At 38.0% G+C, this 18,707-nt stretch overlaps 1 protein-coding gene across 7 annotated transcripts in view; it reads right to left on the bottom strand.

The window, feature by feature from the left end:
• FAM13A (family with sequence similarity 13 member A) overlaps positions 1-18,707 on the bottom strand; it is a 362,868-nt gene that overhangs the window by 282,221 nt on the left and 61,940 nt on the right. For all 7 annotated transcript variants that reach the window (XM_045473125.1, XM_045473066.1, XM_045473115.1 and 4 more), the window contains exon 3: positions 13,263-13,472. In XM_045473125.1, the coding sequence (XP_045329081.1) occupies positions 13,263-13,472 (210 nt within the window). The remainder of the gene's footprint in view (positions 1-13,262; positions 13,473-18,707) is intronic.

Here is an 18,707-nt window from a genome sequence, read left to right as displayed (position 1 = left end):
TGTATACTTTAACAGAGGCAATTTTATGGTGTGTAAATTGCATCTCAATAAATTTGTTCTAAGGAAACTATGTTGGCTTTAAAATCAAGTATAAGATGGGGCTCCTGGGTGACTCATTCAGTTAAGCATCCAACTTTGGCTCAGGTCATGATCTCGCAGTTCATGAGTTTGAGCCCCGTGTTAGGCTCTGTGCTGAGAGCTCAGAGCCTGGAGCCTGCTTCAGATTCTGTGTCTCCTCCTCTCATTGCCCCTCTCCTCTCATGTTCTGTGTCTCTCTCTTTCTCAAAAATAAACAAACATTTAAAAAATATAAAAAAGGTCTCCTGGGTGGCTCAGTCAGTGAAGTGTTTGACTTCGGCTCAGGTCATGATCCCCCAGTTGGTGAGTTGGAGCCCCTCATCGGGCTCTGTGCTGACAGCTCAGAGCCTGGAGCCTGCTTGAGATTTTGAGTCTCCATCTCTCTCTGCTCCTCCCCTGTTCACACTCTGCTCCTCTCTCTCTCCCAAAAATAAACATTAAAAAAAAACCTAAATAAAATCAAGTATAAGTCAGTGGAGACCTTTTAAAGATAAGCTTATCTACTTTTCCTAATACCTTACTAAAATGACAATGAAAGAATTAAGAAATATAGGCCGTCAAGATAAAAAGAACAGCTGACAATAGTAAAGATCTTTACAAAGTTACATACATGTGAGTATACATATACACACGCACACACACATTCAAGACCAGTTGTTCTAATGCAGATTAACTGCTCAGCCATGGGCTCTCTATTCAAGTTTGCATAACCCCACTCACTACTTAATGTTATCTGGTACAGTCAAAAAGGAAAATAAAGATTTGTATGCATACTTAGCAAACAAAATATCATCTAGTTGTCAAGATCTACAGTCTTAGACATCATGGGGGGTTATAAACACAAATAAGGTTTTCCTGTCACATGGATCTAGGAGGGAAGTAGAACCAACTGGAATGTCATCGAAATGTGTAGTCAGGTTTGGAAACCTCCAATTTATTCCAGTGGAGGTCTTGCAGAAACCTGATTGACTGGTTCCTTGGGCAAATATGCAAGTGGCAACCTTTAACTCTTTGGGTTTAGGTCTGCCCAGAAACACAGAATAGTTTATATATTTAGCATTGCTTCTAGGAAACCTAAAAAGCACATAATGAAAATGGAAAGGGCTTAAATATGGAGTTTTAGTATAATGATTCTGTTTTTCATAGAAACAAATTTGAAGGTTGAATAATTTCAAAAGAAGAGGAACTTCTCAGTAAGAAGGAATTAAACCCAGGGAAGGAAATATGTCATATGCTTGCTATGGAGCTCATACTATCCAAGAAGAGATTACTTAATAAGTAGAATTGTAACTAACCAACATTTGCATGGTACTGTAATATTTTCAAGGCAGGGCACCTGAGTGGCTCAGTATGTTAAGCATCTGACTTCGGTTCAGGTCACGATCTCACGGTTCATGAACTTGAGCTCTGCCATCAGGCTCTCTGCTGTCAGCACATAGCCTGCTTTGGATCCTCTGTCCCCCCTTTCTCTCTGCTCCTCTCCCACTTGCACGGTCTCCCTCAAAATAAACTTAAAAAAATTTGCAAGGCAAAACCACTCAGCTAACCTCCAACAATAAAAATGGCATTATGATACATAGTATGTATAAAAGACAGGCTTAACTCAAACTCACCCTGGTGAATTCCTCACGTAATGAAGAAAAACATAACTCAATCTTAGGCACAACTCAGCTTATTAAATTAGGTTTCTTTACAATTAGGCATTGTACTGATTGAAATGGTCCTGTTATTAGGGTGCTTTTCTTTAAAAAACAGTTGCTGACTAAATTATCAAATTCTCATAAACTAAAATTCACAGGCTTGTAACTCTCACATATTGTTTGCACAGCTGCTACTATAAAATTCTGTTCCATTTAAAATCAAGTACGGGGGAGAAAAAGGAAAGGGAGAATGTCCATTTTAAGAAAAGGATTGATCACTTGTATTTATCTAATTAAATCTGCTTCCCAAGAACCCACTAAAATGACAGTAAAAGATGTTTAAAAAGTATACGCACAAAAAAAGGGCAAAAAAAGAACAGCAGAGGAGAGAGAGGGAGATGAGATTTCAAAGACATTTGGAAGTGAATGCAAGGGACGGAAAACCCCAGTCTGTTCTAAGGCCTGTCAAGGCTCACAGGAGCCTCCACCACCCTGTACATCCAGGCAAGCATGCGGTTAGGCAGGAGGGCTGAGGCTTAGTCCATGGATAATGTCAATGGATTCTTACACTCTGGAGATAGTGAAGGGCTAGAGCAAGGAGCATAATTGAAAATCTGAGGACCAGTGAAAACCTGCTTAGAAAGAATGGGCGCATTAGCACACTTCCTCTTCCGTGCTCTTGAGGAACAAGATGGATGAAGAGAAAACTATGTCCACGTATAGACATTTGTGGGTCCCCAAATCAAATAGGCTACATTTCCCTCCATCTATACCCACTATCTAATCCTCCTAAAGCAAAGTATATCAGTAGACAAGCCCACTGTCCCCATATACAAATGTTTCTCTTAAATCCTATCATCCAAGATCACCCATGTTTACATGAAGAAATGCAAGAAATCCCACAACACAAATATAAGGAAAAGAAACTATAAACAACAACAACAACAAACTTGCTGTTATCCTCAGAAAGATAAGATTAAGAATAGGATTCTATAAAAAGAATAGAGTGCTTTGAAAAAGAAATAGCGCTAATATTTTGGATATTAACAATATAAAAACTAAAATTTAAAAAACAAGCTTGGAAAATAAAGTTGAGAAAATTGCATAGGAAATAGAATTAAAAGACAGTGGTAAGACAATAAGCATTCAAGACGGTGATATAAAAAGATCCTGAAACTATCTCCTCCCACAGACACAACCAATCTAAAGCTACATATGGAACAATTTCCTCTGAAAAAGACCTGAGAAACAGTGTAACAGCAACTGCACAAGTATGAAAGAAGCACACTGAGATGGGTAGGAGAGACAGAGACATTCTTCCTCCCTCCCCCCCCACAGAAAAACCCACTTCAGGTACAGGAACCCACAATACAGAGGGATTTCAAAAATATGTGACTTTTTCCTGAGAAGCAAGGGATTTGTGTCCCACATCAGGCACCCCAACCCTTGGGACCTACAATGGAGAGATAGGCTGCCAAAGCATCTGGCCTTGAAAACCAAGAGGGCTTACATCCAGAAGAACCATAGAGCTGTAGAGAATGGAGAACCCACTCTCAAAGGGTATGTATGCAGATTCATTTGCCCCAAAATCCAGCGCACAAGTAGTATGAATAGTACCTAGACCTTATGTGAAGAAGATCCATTTGCTAGTTTTAAAGCCTCTGCTGGAGAGACAGGAACCTATTGAGACTCTCTGGGGATGGAGCCATTGGCAGGTGCAATTTTTGTGTTATTCTACCTTGGTAGTACAAGTGGTGGTCGGTGCTATGTTGGTACTCTCTAACCTGCTAGCACTGGTAGGTATACTGCTGCCACAGAACCATCAGGCCAAGTAGGTGAATTCCCTGCCCCTTGTGCCACAGCTGCAGGTGCATGCAGCCCACACATGGGATGCCCCTTGAGCACCTGGCTCTAGAAGCCAGGGGGGAATCACACATCTGGGCCCTCTGGGCCAACTTCCACACATGGCCAGTCCTTCAAGACTAGGAGAGGTAGCTATTTTGCCTAATATGTAGAAATTAACAGAGAAAAGTCAAACAAAATGAGGAAGCAGAGGAATATGTTCTAAAAGAACAAGGCAAACCCTCAGAAAAAGACCTCAATGAAATGGAGATAAAAAAAAAAAACACTACTTCATAAATCAGAGCAATAGTCATAAAGATACTTATAAAACTTAAGCATGGAAGAATACAGAACTTCAACAAAGACAGAAAACATAGCAAAATACCAAACTGAAGTCACAGAGCAGAATATGACAGCTGAGCTGAAGAATACACTAGAACTGTTCAAAAGCAGACTAGACTAAATACAAGAGTGGATCACTGACCTAGATGACAAGGCACCAAAAATCACCCAAACAGAGCAGCAAAAAGGAAAAAGAATTAAAAAAAAAAAAAAGGAAGATAGCTTAAGGGTCCTACAGTACATAAGGAGAATAACATCTCCCTTATAGAGGACCCAGAAAGAGAAGAAAAAGAAAGGGGGCAGAAAAAAATTATTTGAAGAAATAATGGTTGAAAAGCATGGAAACAATCTAAAGGTTAACAGATGCATGGATAAAGACACACACACACACACACACACACACACAAACACACACACACTGACACTATACAAAGGAATACTACTCATCCATGAAAAAAAGGAAATCTTGTGATCTACAACAATGTGGATGTACCTTGAAGGTATTATGCTAAATGAAATATGTAACACAAAGACAAATATATATGATATCACTTATATGTGGAATATAAAAAATAAGACGAACCAAACTCATAGATACAGAGAACAGACTGGTGGTTTTCAGAGGGGAGGGACTTGGGGAAAAGCTAATATAATGTTATCTACTAATTTTGCCTCAAAAAAAGAAAAAGAAAGATAATATAGGATAATTTCAAAGACCCAAAGAGGGTATTTTCCACATAGGATGGACTTAGAGTGCCGAGAACAATACACTGAAAAAAAGACTCCGGGAAATAGCAGGTCCAAGAAGGAAGACAGGTAAGAGATTCTCAGAATCAGCCCTGCAACCAAATTAGATGGGAACAGAAGAAAAGGAGCCAAAGAGGAATCTCCCCAGAAATAAAGAATTGATAAATTATTTGAAAAGCTTTGAAAGGTTAGTGGATTTATTGGAAAATTTTTGCAGTTTGAAAAAATCTGCAGATAGGTTTATAGAAAATTATGTGAGTGAAAATGTAAGACACATAACATCTCACACATACACACACACATACCCTTATGTAGTCATAACAAGTCAAATATTAATCAGGACATCAACTAAACTTGTGATACAACACTACTGGGAGAAATTGCTCGTTGGAAGAGACAACGTAACAGCTAATTCTACATATTTCATAAGCAGAAGTGATGAGATAATGTCTGCAAGAAATTAAGATATAACATTATAAGAATATTATCAAACGGAAGCAAATACCAAGGAACAGCTAAATAAATGAAATCTGATTTCCTCTAGGAAAGAATTGAGGACTTCCAAAGGGTGTGTAGGGGTTAGCTGGTTTTCCTTACTAGTCTCTGAATTTCATTTGATTTTTGTTAAAGAACTATATGCATCTATTATATAAAACAATTTCTTTTAATAAAGGAAAAATATGTCCAAGAGAATGAAGATGTATTTTAATGAAAGTAATAAAGTTACTTAGGAATTGGCATTTCAGTATTTGATTAATTTTATTGCAAGATTACCAAATCCAACTAGATTTACATCCCACCCAACACATTCACTACGCTTACTGTTGGAATCATGTGCCTGTTTTCCAAACACCTCTGTTCATGTAATCCTCTCTTCCTAGATTACACACTACCTATGGGAATTCTACCAGTCATCCAAAGCCCAAGTGAAGTACTACCTTCCTCTGATCATCTGTTTTAGAAGGGATCCCTCCCCTTCTCAACCCTACTTCTATTCCGTGTATCCTGGCTCACTATTACTTCTTCTATTCCCAAACAAAACTGGAAGCTCATTGCTGGCAGGACAGTACCCTAATTTTTTATGGGAGCAATAGTAAAGCTAATGCCTTCACCTCAAAAATTGAGAAGAAATTTTTATTTTTGAGTGAGTGAGAGAGAGAGAGAGAGAGAGATCATGAGAAGGGGAGGGAGCAGAGAGAGGGAGAGAGAATCCTAAGCAAGATCTGCACTGTGAGTGCAGAGCCTGAAGTGGGGCTTGAACTCAATGAACTGTGAGATCATGACCTGAGCTGACATCAGAAGTCAGATACTTAACCAACTGAGCCACCCAGGCAGTCCTAGAAGGAATTTTTTAATTGCCAATTTCATATACATAACAGGCAATGTTTATTTGCAGGCTTCAATTTCCATTAAAATCATATAACAAACAAAATAAAAATTAACTGGCAGTCAATACAAAAACATTCCCAAGTCCATCTTGTGTGATTTGCCAACTCAACCAATAATCAAAAATACAAGTAGTTTCAATTAATTTGGGTAAGAATTTTGAAATCCTTATTTGAACCCCAAACTGTGGCCTTTTGTTACTCTTTTCTACTCTTTCCTAATTATTAGGCAGGAAGTGTACTTATTCTTCTATAACACTTTTGTGATTTTTTTTTTTTAAGAGATGGAAAAGGTAGGATACAGAAAAGGTAAAGAGATCAGGGTTAAGCTTGAAAGTAAACAAGTGGGGGGAACTGCACTAAATGGCTTGCCTTCTTATAATCAAGAAAACAAAGGGCAGAGGCACAGGCTGAGGATGAACTGGGACATAATCATGGGGGAAGGAAGACTACTATGAAAATGTGGATTCCTACATCCCATTCTCTATAGAGGATGATTTAATTGGCATATGACAGGACTTGATCTCTGGGAATTTTCAAAGCTTCCCAGATAATTCTTATGGGCTGCCACAGCTTAACATTTATTAAATGGCTTAACATTTATTAAATATTTATTTATTTTTGTTCTCAATTTTGCATGGATAATCTCAGTTTCCCCAATAAGCTCAGGAAGTAAATACTACTTTAAAGGTTAAGGAAAGGCTAGGGAAACTAGGAGTGGTGGTTTTAAAATGTCCACAAAGCCTGACACTTACCCCTTTAAAAGAGGGCACCAAATCCCCCTCCCCTTGAATACAAGCCAAATTCATGACTTGATCTTCATGAATAGAACAAGGTACGAATGGTGCTGCTTGTCTTCTGAGGCTCAGTCACTGAAAGGATGGCTTTCATCTCTTTCGAGTTGGTCATACCAGGGGAAGCCAGCCAGCAGCCAACGGGAGAGATTGATAGAAAATGGAGCTGTGGCCTCTCACCAAGAGCCAGCACTAAACTGCCAGCCACGTACGTGAATCACCTTGGAAGCACATCTTCCAGCCCCAGTTAAGCTTTCCGATAATTGCAGCCCTTGACGGTTCTGGACCATAACTTCCTGGCAGACTCTGAACCAGCACTGTCCAGCTAAATCACACCTAAATTCCCAACCCACAGAAACAGTGAAGGAAAATAAGTGTTTACTGTAGTTTTAAACCACTAAGTTTTAGAACAATTGTTATATAGCAATAGATAGCTAATCACTAAGGCACAAGGTTCATTTGATCATATTCATGCAGCTAACAAAAGGCAAATGGAGATTTGAAACTAGTCAGAAAGGATCCAGATCTTCTGCTCTAAGCCATGTGCTCGAATTTCTTTCTTCAAAATGAAGATTATCCTGCCTATATCTTATTAGAGCTGGTGCTGGAATCAAAAGATACTATATAAATAAAACATCTGCAGCTATTAAACTGAATAGTGAGTAGGTACTCAGCATCTGTTATTACCACTAAAAGACATAAATTCTTTTTTTTTTTTTATAATTTTTTTTTCCAACGTTTATTTATTTTTGGGACAGAGAGAGACAGAGCATGAACGGGGAGGGGCAGAGAGAGAGGGAGACACAGAATCGGAAACAGGCTCCAGGCTCTGAGCCATCAGCCCAGAGCCCGACATGGGGCTCGAACTCACGGACCGCGAGATCGTGACCTGGCTGAAGTCGGACGCTTAACCGACTGCGCCACCCAGGCGCCCCAAGACATAAATTCTTAAAAAGAATATTAAAACAGGGACAGAAAACACACAAGAAATTATCCATATAAAGGAAACATACCCCCATAAAAAGTTTTCCCATGGCAGATTATTTATTTTAAATTCATTTGTTACTTCTAGGTATGCTAGTCCTTTAAAACTTCTAGAACAAAAACATCAATTCTGTAGTAATGTCTCACCTAATTAGCATCCACTACAGGATTTTGCTACTTTTTACTCATATACCTATCAATTGCCATACATTTTTAAAAACAGTGTTATGGACTAAACTTTGTCCATACAAAACACACAGGTTGAAGCTTTAACCCCCAAACTGACTGTATTTGGAGATAGGGCCTTAAGGTCATTAAGGTCAGATGAGGCCACAAAGGCAGGACCATAATCCAACGTGCTGGTGTCCTTGTAAGAAAGGGAAAAGACGCCAGGAGAGCTCACACACAGAGAAAAGGCCATGTAAGGACACAGTGAGAAGGTATCATCTGCAAGCCAAGGAGGGAGGTCTTATCAGACACCACCCCTATAGGCACTTTGATCTTGGACTTCCAGCCTCCAGAACTGTGGTGATAAAATAAATTTCTGTTGTCTGGATGAGTCTACATAGAGGACTATAAAATTCACATCTTTAGCCTTCATCCCTTTCTCCTAAGCACTGACATTTATTTTATTCATCTATTTAAAATAAGCTCCTCTTCATGGCTCAATAAGTACCTTCCCCTCGTGACTTTCATTATCTGTTATTAATGGACCAATTGTCAAGATGCCACACCAGGATCTCTCTTCCTTCTTCAATAGCAACAGCTGGATCTGAGATAGACGATTAATAAAGAGATCACCAGAACCTACCAAGCTAATAGCATTTGAGCCTTTGGCATAAGTCCCAGATCCTACCTGGAGATAGGGAAGGAGCATTAGTCAGCCACAAAACGTTCCTAGAAAGTTCACGTCTATGCTTCCTTTCGGGACAAACGATCAGGTCTGACAGGCGGAAGCATTTTAATAAGTAAAGGACCCACCCTCGGTACAGACAGAAAAGACTGAATTATTGAAGACAAAAACAAAACAAAACAAAAAACAGCTGCCTTGGTTCTCCTCAAAGCACTGAGTTAGCAGGGAGCTCTCCCTGGTGCTACTTCAACCTAGTCTTAAAACTTTCTTCCTGATTTATTAGTTCCTATTCACAACAGTGTGACAAACTGGCCTTCTGGCCCTGTGGCCCTCCTCAGAGGTATGGGCATCAGGATCCAGCCACCACACTACCCCTCCCGTTCTTCAAGTCACATAAACTCAAAACCTTCTGGTTATCTTTGACCCCTTTCTTAATCTCATTATCTAACTACTGGCCACCCTGTTCTGTTTATGTTTTCTTTAAAATTCCATTACCAGTTTCTGTTGAGATGCTGATAAAGTTCTGGAGATGGATAGGAATGCACTTAATGCCACAGAGGTGTGCAGGTAAAAGTGGTTAAATAGTCAATTTTATATTACATGTATTTACCTCAATTAAAAAAAAATTCCACTGCCAATTATTTGTCAGACACATGTCCTTAGCATGGAGACCTCTGTTTCCGCCAGTCTTCTAGATATTCTCCCTGCACGCAGCCTCTTCCCATCCATCCATCTTACATAGCATCATTTAAAATACTGCTTCCATCCTATGACTTCTTTCTTCAAAAATTTACTGTTTGTAGGTTAATATTAATTCCTTAACCTAACATTCGATACGCTCTACCATCTAGTCTCATTCTACTTTTTAGGCAATATCATGTGCTAATCTCCTGTAGCTACCTACTGACAGCTCTGCCAGACATTTCTCTTTTCCACGGACAATGTTTTTGTGTTCGTGCCCTTTTCCTCGCCTGGATGATTTTCCTCTCCATCCAAAGTCATCTTATGCACCCCAGTTTACTTTTTCCACAAAGTGTTCTCTGATCACCATAATCCAGACTGATTTCCCCTCTCTTCTTGTTACCACTGACAGGATATTCTTAATACTCATTTGAAGAACTGTAGAATGTATACCACACACATTCTACCTCCTCCAATCACACACTCCTTGAAGTCAGGATGTTTAATCTTTTATTTCTTGGTATCATTCTGTATCCAAGTAGAAGGTGCTAAATAAATATTGATAGACTGATCCAATTCCAACTCACCAAGTAAGAAAAAAAAAATTTGTTGTGAGATAGAGATACTTGTATTTATATTACAGAAGATTTCTAACAGGGAACTTTCAGATAAAGGGGTTTCTAGTTAATCCTAAATGAAATGAATGCTATCCTAAAACCTTTTTATTGCTTGCAATCCACATCTATTCCCAAAACATATGTGCGATTGTTAAAATAAAAACTAGACATGTTACTGGCCCACCAAGATAAGGATAAGAAAAAAAAATGGAACATTGCCAAGCTGAGGCAATTAAGCTAAAACCTCAATCAAGAAAAGTGAGTAGTCGCAGTGGGAGGGAAGTTTAACATGGCAACAAGAAAGGATGATCACTCAAGTCCTTTATGGTCTCTCTTCAGTGTGAATTGTCTAAACCAGGGCTTTGACTCAAGCAAAAGGTTCTGGCAGACATCAACTTTAGTGGAAGTTTTTGATAAACATCTGGTATGCAGAAATCTCGGTATGCTAACCTAAAATAGAATCTCAGAACTTCAGACCTCAGTCAAGTCTAAAGTTGAAAATCTGTTATTAGTGAAAGAATCTCAATGGTGTCCTTCCACCCAGAGGTCACTGTTGGTTTACATGATCAAAAGATGACCTAGAGCAGCAGGGATGCTTCCATGCAGCATTCAGACTATCCTCAATGCAACTGTTGGTTTAGCTTCAATGTCTTGAAAAAATACCTAGTTGAGGCTCCAGAATTTTGTAAAGCATGAAAGAGAGGATCTTGATCTGGAAAACTAAGTACATTCAATGATCAAATAGCTTGCTCTTTACACAGGATAGAACTCAAAGGCCCTTAACACTTTTTAGAAAAGAAATCTGGCAGAGGGTTGTGACAGAATCTAAAAGCTGCTTAATCTGTTGTCATGAGGACTGAAATATAAAAGCAAGGTAGTTTTTACTAAGGAAGTTTTATCAAAATAATGTCTAGTGAAAAAGGGGAGAGGAGAATATAACTGGCCAAGTGTAACTTCTGCCTTTACTGAGTCTGTGAAGAGCCTTGCTGCTTCCAGCTTTCGAGTGACCTGTTGTCACGTGTACCCTCTTCTCTAAGCAGAAACCAACAGAAGCACCACTGCTTTTCTTTCTTTTTCCACCACCCGAATTAGGAAAGAAAAATTTATTTTCAAGAGGCTATACTGTCTGATACCTAAAGCATACTTTATTTCCTCCCCTCACTTAGCAGCTTATCACTAGTAGGTACCTTCATTAATACTTCCTTTACTGAACCTATCAGATGTAGCCCCAGAGGTTTTCAGGAAATGAGAGACTACCACCACTAAGGCAAATGTTAGGGTCTCTGCCCCATTTAGAATTTGTTATTTGTGCATAATCACACAACTGCTTGAGTATATAGCCAGTCTTACGTTTAAAATGACAGCATTTGCTTTTTGGCCATCAGGGAAAGAGGTCATGAATGAAAACATATTGTACAAAGACCAAAATTATTACAAAATATCACTACAATGTAATTAATAAAAATAAAACAGTGCATCCTCCTAATCAAATGTAAGCTGTTCTAAGAAACATGATAAAACCTTTTAAAATTCACAAGTATTCACAAGTATTGATATTAGTATCTAATATTAAGACATAATATTAATAAAGGTTCTTAATACTATATATTTGATTCTTAATTATTTTGTATAAAGCACATATTTAAATCTTCAACTAGCTTTTGTAGCAATTATTTTTAAATGCTTTTCAGAAATTTATTTAATTATTTAATCATTTATTTTTATATTTATCATTTATATTATATTATATTATATTATATTATATATCATTTATATTTAATCATTTAATTATATTTAAATGATTTTCAGAAATTTAATATCTCCATGACAAGGATAATATATTCCTTACCAGAATCATTTAGGGAGTAATGTTTACCCCCTTGAAATCCTCACACATGTAAACGTGAAAAAGTTGTTTTTTTTTTAGTTTTTTTTTTTTTAATGTTTGTTTTTGAGAGAGAAAGACAGAGTGCAAGCTGGGGAAGGGCAGAGAGAGAGAGGGAGACAGAATCTGAAGCAGGCTCCAGGCTCTGAGCTGTCAGCACAGAGCCTGATGAAGGGCTCGAACTCATGAACTGTGAGATCACGACCTAAGCCGAAGTAGGAAGCTTAACCGACTGAGCCACCCGGTGCCTCAGAAAGTTCAGTTTCTAATGAACAAGCCTCCAGTATGTCACTTGCACTTACTGATATAGAAAGCTTAAAATACTGAAATAACCAGAACAAATGGTTCTGTATTTTGTACTTTCATATATAATCATGATTTTTCAAATAGAATACAACGTACAACATGGCCTTCTAGCATACCCATTCTTTAGTACATATACTACATGAGAATAATTACTCTGCTACTTTAGAGGAATGTGGCTTTAAGTAACATCCTTTTTAATCTGGCAATTAACACTCTTACAAATATATTTTCTCTTTTTCACTCTAACTTGGCAAAAATAAGAATAAAATGGCTTTTCAAGACTAAATCATTGTTCTTACTATATTTAGGAAGGAGAACTAAATAATGATTATGCCTATAGTTACTACCTTGACTTCACTCATATGAGGACTTTAAGATACAAAACAGATGAACATAGGGGAAGGGAAGCAAAAATAATATAAGAACAGGGAGGGAGACAAAACATAAAAGACTTAAATATAGAGAACAGAGGGTTACTGGAGGGGTTGAGGGAGGGGAGGATGGCTAAATGGGTAAGGGGCATTAAGGAATCTACTCCTGAAATCATTGTTGTGCTATATGCTAACCAACTTGGATGTAAATTAAAAAAATAAATAAAAATACCAAAACAAAAAAAAATGAAGTTTCTTCACTTAAGATCACTTCATCATGCAATCAAAAATCAATTTTCCTCCAGTTGTGTAAAAGGAACACAATTGTTTTAGGACTCAATCTTGCTTAGGCGAGAAACACAGCCCACTGTTGACCCTCCAGTCTCAAAGGTCACTAACCAAATACAACTTAATTAATATCTCCTACAGAATTTAATGCCTTATTTCCACTCCTTCTATGATAGCTACTCGCCAGAAAAGAATTTCTCTGGCCCACAAACATTAGAGTTTTTCAGTATTAGTACACTTAATGGTGGCATTTCATAATCTGCTTAGTATTATTTTAGGGTGGAAAATGAGGGCCTAGAGTAAAATAGAAAAATGGATGTTGTGGAGAAACCACTAATATTTAAAAGTTTCTCTTAATATTTGAAATTTAGGTGTTTAATATTTAAAGGCTTAGTTTTACCCGAAACATAAAGCCGCCTGAAGTGCTGGACGTATTTAAGTGCACTAACCCTGGAAGAGTTGAATGAATCGAGGCTGTAGGGCCGAGGTGATCACGCGCTCCGGCAGCTCCCTCAGGAAGAGCTTTAACAGACTGGCTGCTGAGCAGACGTCCCCGTCTTTCCCGAGCTCCACCGGCACTCCACTCTCAAACTTCCATCGGAGCTGTTCCACCACCTTTACGTTGCCATTCACCCTAAAAAGGCCTTCCTGGGTGAGTCCTGGGGCAGGTGAGCAGACATGCAAGAAAAGAAATAGAGGTCTCTCGCAAACAGACACTAAAACTCTAAAGAACCATAACAACAACAGAAAATAAATTTCAGTGCAGGATTTTCCAAATAATTATCACCTACTGGGAGATGGTAATATTTTACAAAGATGCTTTGCTAGAATAATAAATTTTCAAATCTACTATGTATCAACTAAAAAGATCATATAGGATTGTGATAAAAGCTGACCTCTAAAAATAAGGTTAGGACACATAGAAACCTAGAACAAATGCTCTTCTACAAGGAAACTGCATTTATAACCTTCTGTAGTACATAACAGAAACTGACCCTGGGCTCCAACAGCACCTTAGCATTTTGAAAACAACTATGTGAAAAAAACAAAACAAAACAAAACAAAACAACTAACACGTATGTGAGAAACTTAACTGTATGTGATTACCTTTGTAATAAATAAGAAATATTTCCTTTGTAATCACTAAATTCAGAGGATAACACTCTATGAGACTATAAAGTAGTATAAGACAAGATCCTTGCCGTCCCCCAATTGATGGGGGATCTTATTGTCGGCTGGAGCAGCAGAGAAGCCTCCATAAAAGAGCCTTTGGCTGCTGTGCACCATCTTTGGCGAAAGCATCAGGAAGACTGGGGCTGATGAACTGTGAAGCTAATGCAGTTTAAGCCTCAGGGTCCCTCATTTATTTAGGCTCTTTCCAATGTTCTGTCCCTAATTCTGTATTCTTAACTTTGTATTCTTTTTCCTAAAAAGGGCCCTCAAAGGGTTAAGCAGCAGGACACAGAAAACCGTGATTCATCCTTGAGAAAGAATGAATATATGAATTGCAGAGACAGGACAGCATAAAGGAAGATAAACAGACGAAAGTGTGGAGAGTTTTTGTCAAGGGTGATAGGGTAATAAAATGGAAGAAATGGGATAGAGCCACAAATATCAAGTTCAAGAGTGAAGACATGGGGCTCTTGGCTAGCTCAGCTGGCAGTGCATGTGACCCTTGACCTCAGGGTCATGAGACTGAGCCCCACAATGGGCATAGAGCCTACTTGAAAAACAAGCGAAGACTTTATCATGAGAGCATTAAGGAGTAGGGGGAACATGATAAAATCAAGGGGTAAGGAGGATCTTGCTAGCTAAGTAGAGAATGGAGAGGGCAGAAAGCTTGCCTTAGGGAACCACATTTTACTCTAAGGCAGTAAGACAGATTCTGGTGGGAAGGAAGTGAAAAGTAGAGAAAAAAGATGATTTGGTAACTTAGTACAAAAAGGAAATAAGGAAGAGTTGAAAGGTAATTTTAAGGTTTACAAACCAGGAATCCAGGAAAAAGCACTGTAAAGGATAAGGTGAAGTGGGGGTGAGAGACAGTACCAGGTTCAGGGGAAAGGTCATGATTTCCAGCTCATTGTACTGGGGTTTAAGGAGACAGAACACCATGTAAGAAAGTAAGCCAGCCTGTGGAGGCATGCTGAAGGTATAAGAAACAATCTTTCTAGTAAAGAGCAACCCAAGGACTCAACTGCACCACTCTTCTTTTGAGAGTCTAATGGTGAAATTTAGCAATGACTTAGGACACTGAAGCCCATTAGAATTATTCAGATGTGAGCTGTTTATATCAGCTTTCGCTTCTTTCTCTTACATGCTAGTTGTATTGTTCTTTCTAAAGAAAAAGAAGAAAGCTAATTTCATTTTAATTTGTAATTTGATAAAAAATTTTATGAACCCTTCAACTTAAAAAATATTTAATGAGTACTTAGCATTGTGTTAAGAAACTTAAAAAAAAATCTTTGAAAAAATAAATTCAAACACTACCATTATCCTTACAGAGATCATAGGCTGGTAAGATGTTTGCATTTATTATTTTTTTATCAATTTTTTTCAATGTTTATTCATTTTTAAGATACAGAAGGAGACGAAGTACAAGCAGGGGAAGGGCAGGGAGAAGGGGAGACACAGAATCTGAAGCAGGCTCCAGGCTCTGAGCGGTCAGCACAGAGCCTGACATGGGTCTCAAACTCACGAACCATGAGATCATGACCTGAGCCACAGTGGGAGGCTTAACCGGCTGAGCCACCCAGGAGCCCCAAGATATCTGCATAATGTATATGTATGTATATTTATACCTATATGTGTATATACATATATGCACATATTTATACACGTGTGTGTGTGTGTGTGTGTGTTTATAATTTGGATAGCAAAAGTTGACATGAATTTTAGCTCCAATTTTGACAAAAGTTTGGGAAACCAGAGAGGATATTTGAAGTATTTTAACAACCAATATGACCAGGGCACCACGTAATGAGAGGAAATACCAGCCAGTATGTGTGGTAGGCAGCTTCTCAAATCACCCTAGTGATGCCCATCTCCTGGTTTCCACACCCATGTGTAATCCCTTCCCCTCGCCTGTGATCTGGATCTAATGACTTGCTTCTAACAGAATATAACAAACAAAATTATGTTAAGGTTCTAATCTTGTGTTTGAAATTAGGTCATAAAAGACTGATGTTCATCTTACTTCTCTCTCTCTCTGGCTTTGCTGGCTTGCTCACTCTGATGAATCAGCTGCTTTTTATTTTGTTAGCTATTTTATGAAGAGGTCCATGTGGCAAGGAACTGAGGGCGGTTTCTGGACAGCAGCCAGTGAGTAACTGAGACCCTCAGGTCAACAGTCCACAAGGAACTGAATCCTGCTAACAACCATGTGAGTGAACTTGGAAGTGAACCCTCTCCTAGTCAAGTACTATTATGACTGCAGCTTTATAAGAGACCCTAAGACAGAAAGCACAACTAAACTGTGCCCAGATTCCTGACCCACAGAAACTGAGATAATAAATACTGCTGTTTTTAAAGCTACTGTGCTTTGGGGTAATCTGTTACACAGCAACAGTTAACTATTATGATATGACATTCTCTTGAATATTGAAAAATATCAGTTATTGAGAGACTTCCTGTTTAACTCATTTTTAAAGCTTTCAAGGTTTAATTTCTTCCATTCTACCAGCTTTATCTATAACTTCACAATTGTGTACTGCCATCAAGCAGATAGCACCCCCAAAAGAGAATCCCATCCCAAGGCCCAAATCATGAAAATTTAGAGTTTTGCATCCCAGTCCTGTATCTACCCAGCTCTGCAGCTTTTTCTTGGCCAGCAAATGCCTCTTGGACCTGATTTCACAGTGTTTTTCTAGCTTTGACCTTAAGGTTTTCTTTTCCAACAAGGCTTTTTGACCCTTCCCTCAAATAAATATTTCCAGTTATTCGAAAATAACTACCCAGCTCCAAGAACTAGCTTTGGTTTTCAAGGTCCCTGATCCCACTGGCCTTTACTGGTGGAGAGATAAGGTATAAATGGAAGTCACTTAATGCTTCTCAGTTATTTTTTTCTGACCCTATTCCATTTGTTTGTATGACCCTCTCCCCTCAAAAACATCTCACCCAAACAATTCTTATACCCAGTGATTTTCAACTAGGGACAATTTACCCTTGGACAAGGCTCCATTATACTCTGGGGAAAAGATCCATACAGTTTCTTAAAAAGCCCCTTATGGATTTATAATATATCCAGTACCCATAAGGCTTATCAGATTATGCAATCTCTCAATTTTCCTACTCTAAATTCTTAGGAAATGATGATTTTAAAAGAAATGTCCAGAGGAAGGAGACGTTAGAAGGCTTTGTGGAGTTACTCTCCTATATTTTTGGGATTCCTTTATATTCGATTTCAGGAGTTATGGGATAAACATCATGAAGCAATAACTTAATTATTGGTTTAAAAATGCAAGAATTATATAAGCTAAAATGTATCTACACCATTGATTGTCACTTTTCCATACAACTGAGGTATTTATTTCAAAATAGTATGCATACGTCGTTAGAAACTAAGTGTGCCGTAAGTCAGAATTTGCTTAACTGGCATGCTTTGCAAAATAAACATAAAAAAAATTAAAAAAAAAAAATAAAGGGGGGGCGCCTGGGTGGTTCATTTGATTAAGCATCAACTTTGGTTCAGGTCATGTTCTCATGGTTTGTGAGTTTGAACCCTGCGTCGAGCTCTGTGCTCACAGCTCAGAGCCTGGAACCTGCTTTGGATCCTGTGTCACCCTCTCTCTATGCCCCTCCCCCACTCGTACTCTCTCAAAAATAAAATAAACATTTTTTTTTTTTTTTTTTAAACTGGAACACTTTGGCCCAGAAAGTACTAGGACAGTACATGAGCATATTCTGCCACCTGGTGGTAGATGGAGAGTCCTACACTATTTAAAATGGTACATTCCACAGTATCTTCATGCTAAAGGAATCCAGTAACATTGTCAACAAGATTAGTTATTTTAAAATAGTGTGAAAATGATATGCCTTATAACTTGTAATATTTTCCTTCCAATGGGAGAAAAAAATTTTTAAAAGGCAAAATATGTAAAGAAAAAAAGTTCAGAGTCTTTTTAAAAGCCTTCCTATAAACCTTAACAAACCCTTTTTGTCCTAAAATTCTTTTATAACAAAGAGTTTTCCCTCAAGTTATTAAAGGTCTCCATTTATATTAAACATCAAAGTATGACCCCAGTATCTACCTAGGCTTAAATGATACAACCAATCATTCCTGACGGAGTGCCTATTATATTGTGTAATACACAGTAATACACAATAAATATCTATTGATGTAAAAAAAAATTAATGAAACTAATTGAAGTATCTTGCTCACAAACTTTATACTACCCTTCAAACTTATACAAGGGTTTTGGTTTATTAACATGGTAGTTTCAGACACAATAAGGACCTTTTAGTTGTCTACATAGTAATTAACTATGTGGCCTTTCAAAATATAGGGTAGGTGCCCTACCTACCTTAGCTTGCCAAGCCAAGATTCAGATTCCATGGATCTAAACTATCATCAAGGGATGGATATTCTGAAAATACTCCACTAGAAATTCTATTTCCCATTTCTAGTTAAGAATAGATTTTCTATTTTACATTCCTAATTAAGAATGAATGATTTAGCCCATTAAAATATTTAGTTTGCATTACCTGAATACACCCTGTTAAGGTAGAACTATGGGTAAGATGAAATAGAATATCTAATTCATATTTTGTCAAAATTTCATACAGTGATGCTGTGAATTTAACTCGTTCAACTCTTAGAGTTGATTATAAATGCACATATACTCTGACCCAGGAGTCTACAGATACACTCATAGTGCTTGAAATGACACATGTTAAAG

The sequence above is a fragment of the Leopardus geoffroyi genome, chromosome B1 (genome assembly GCF_018350155.1).
Source record: "Leopardus geoffroyi isolate Oge1 chromosome B1, O.geoffroyi_Oge1_pat1.0, whole genome shotgun sequence".
In the NCBI taxonomy this organism is placed as follows: Eukaryota; Metazoa; Chordata; class Mammalia; order Carnivora; family Felidae; genus Leopardus; species Leopardus geoffroyi.
Note: the sequence above shows the minus strand (reverse complement) of the source record. Positions and strands in the feature narration are given on the sequence as shown.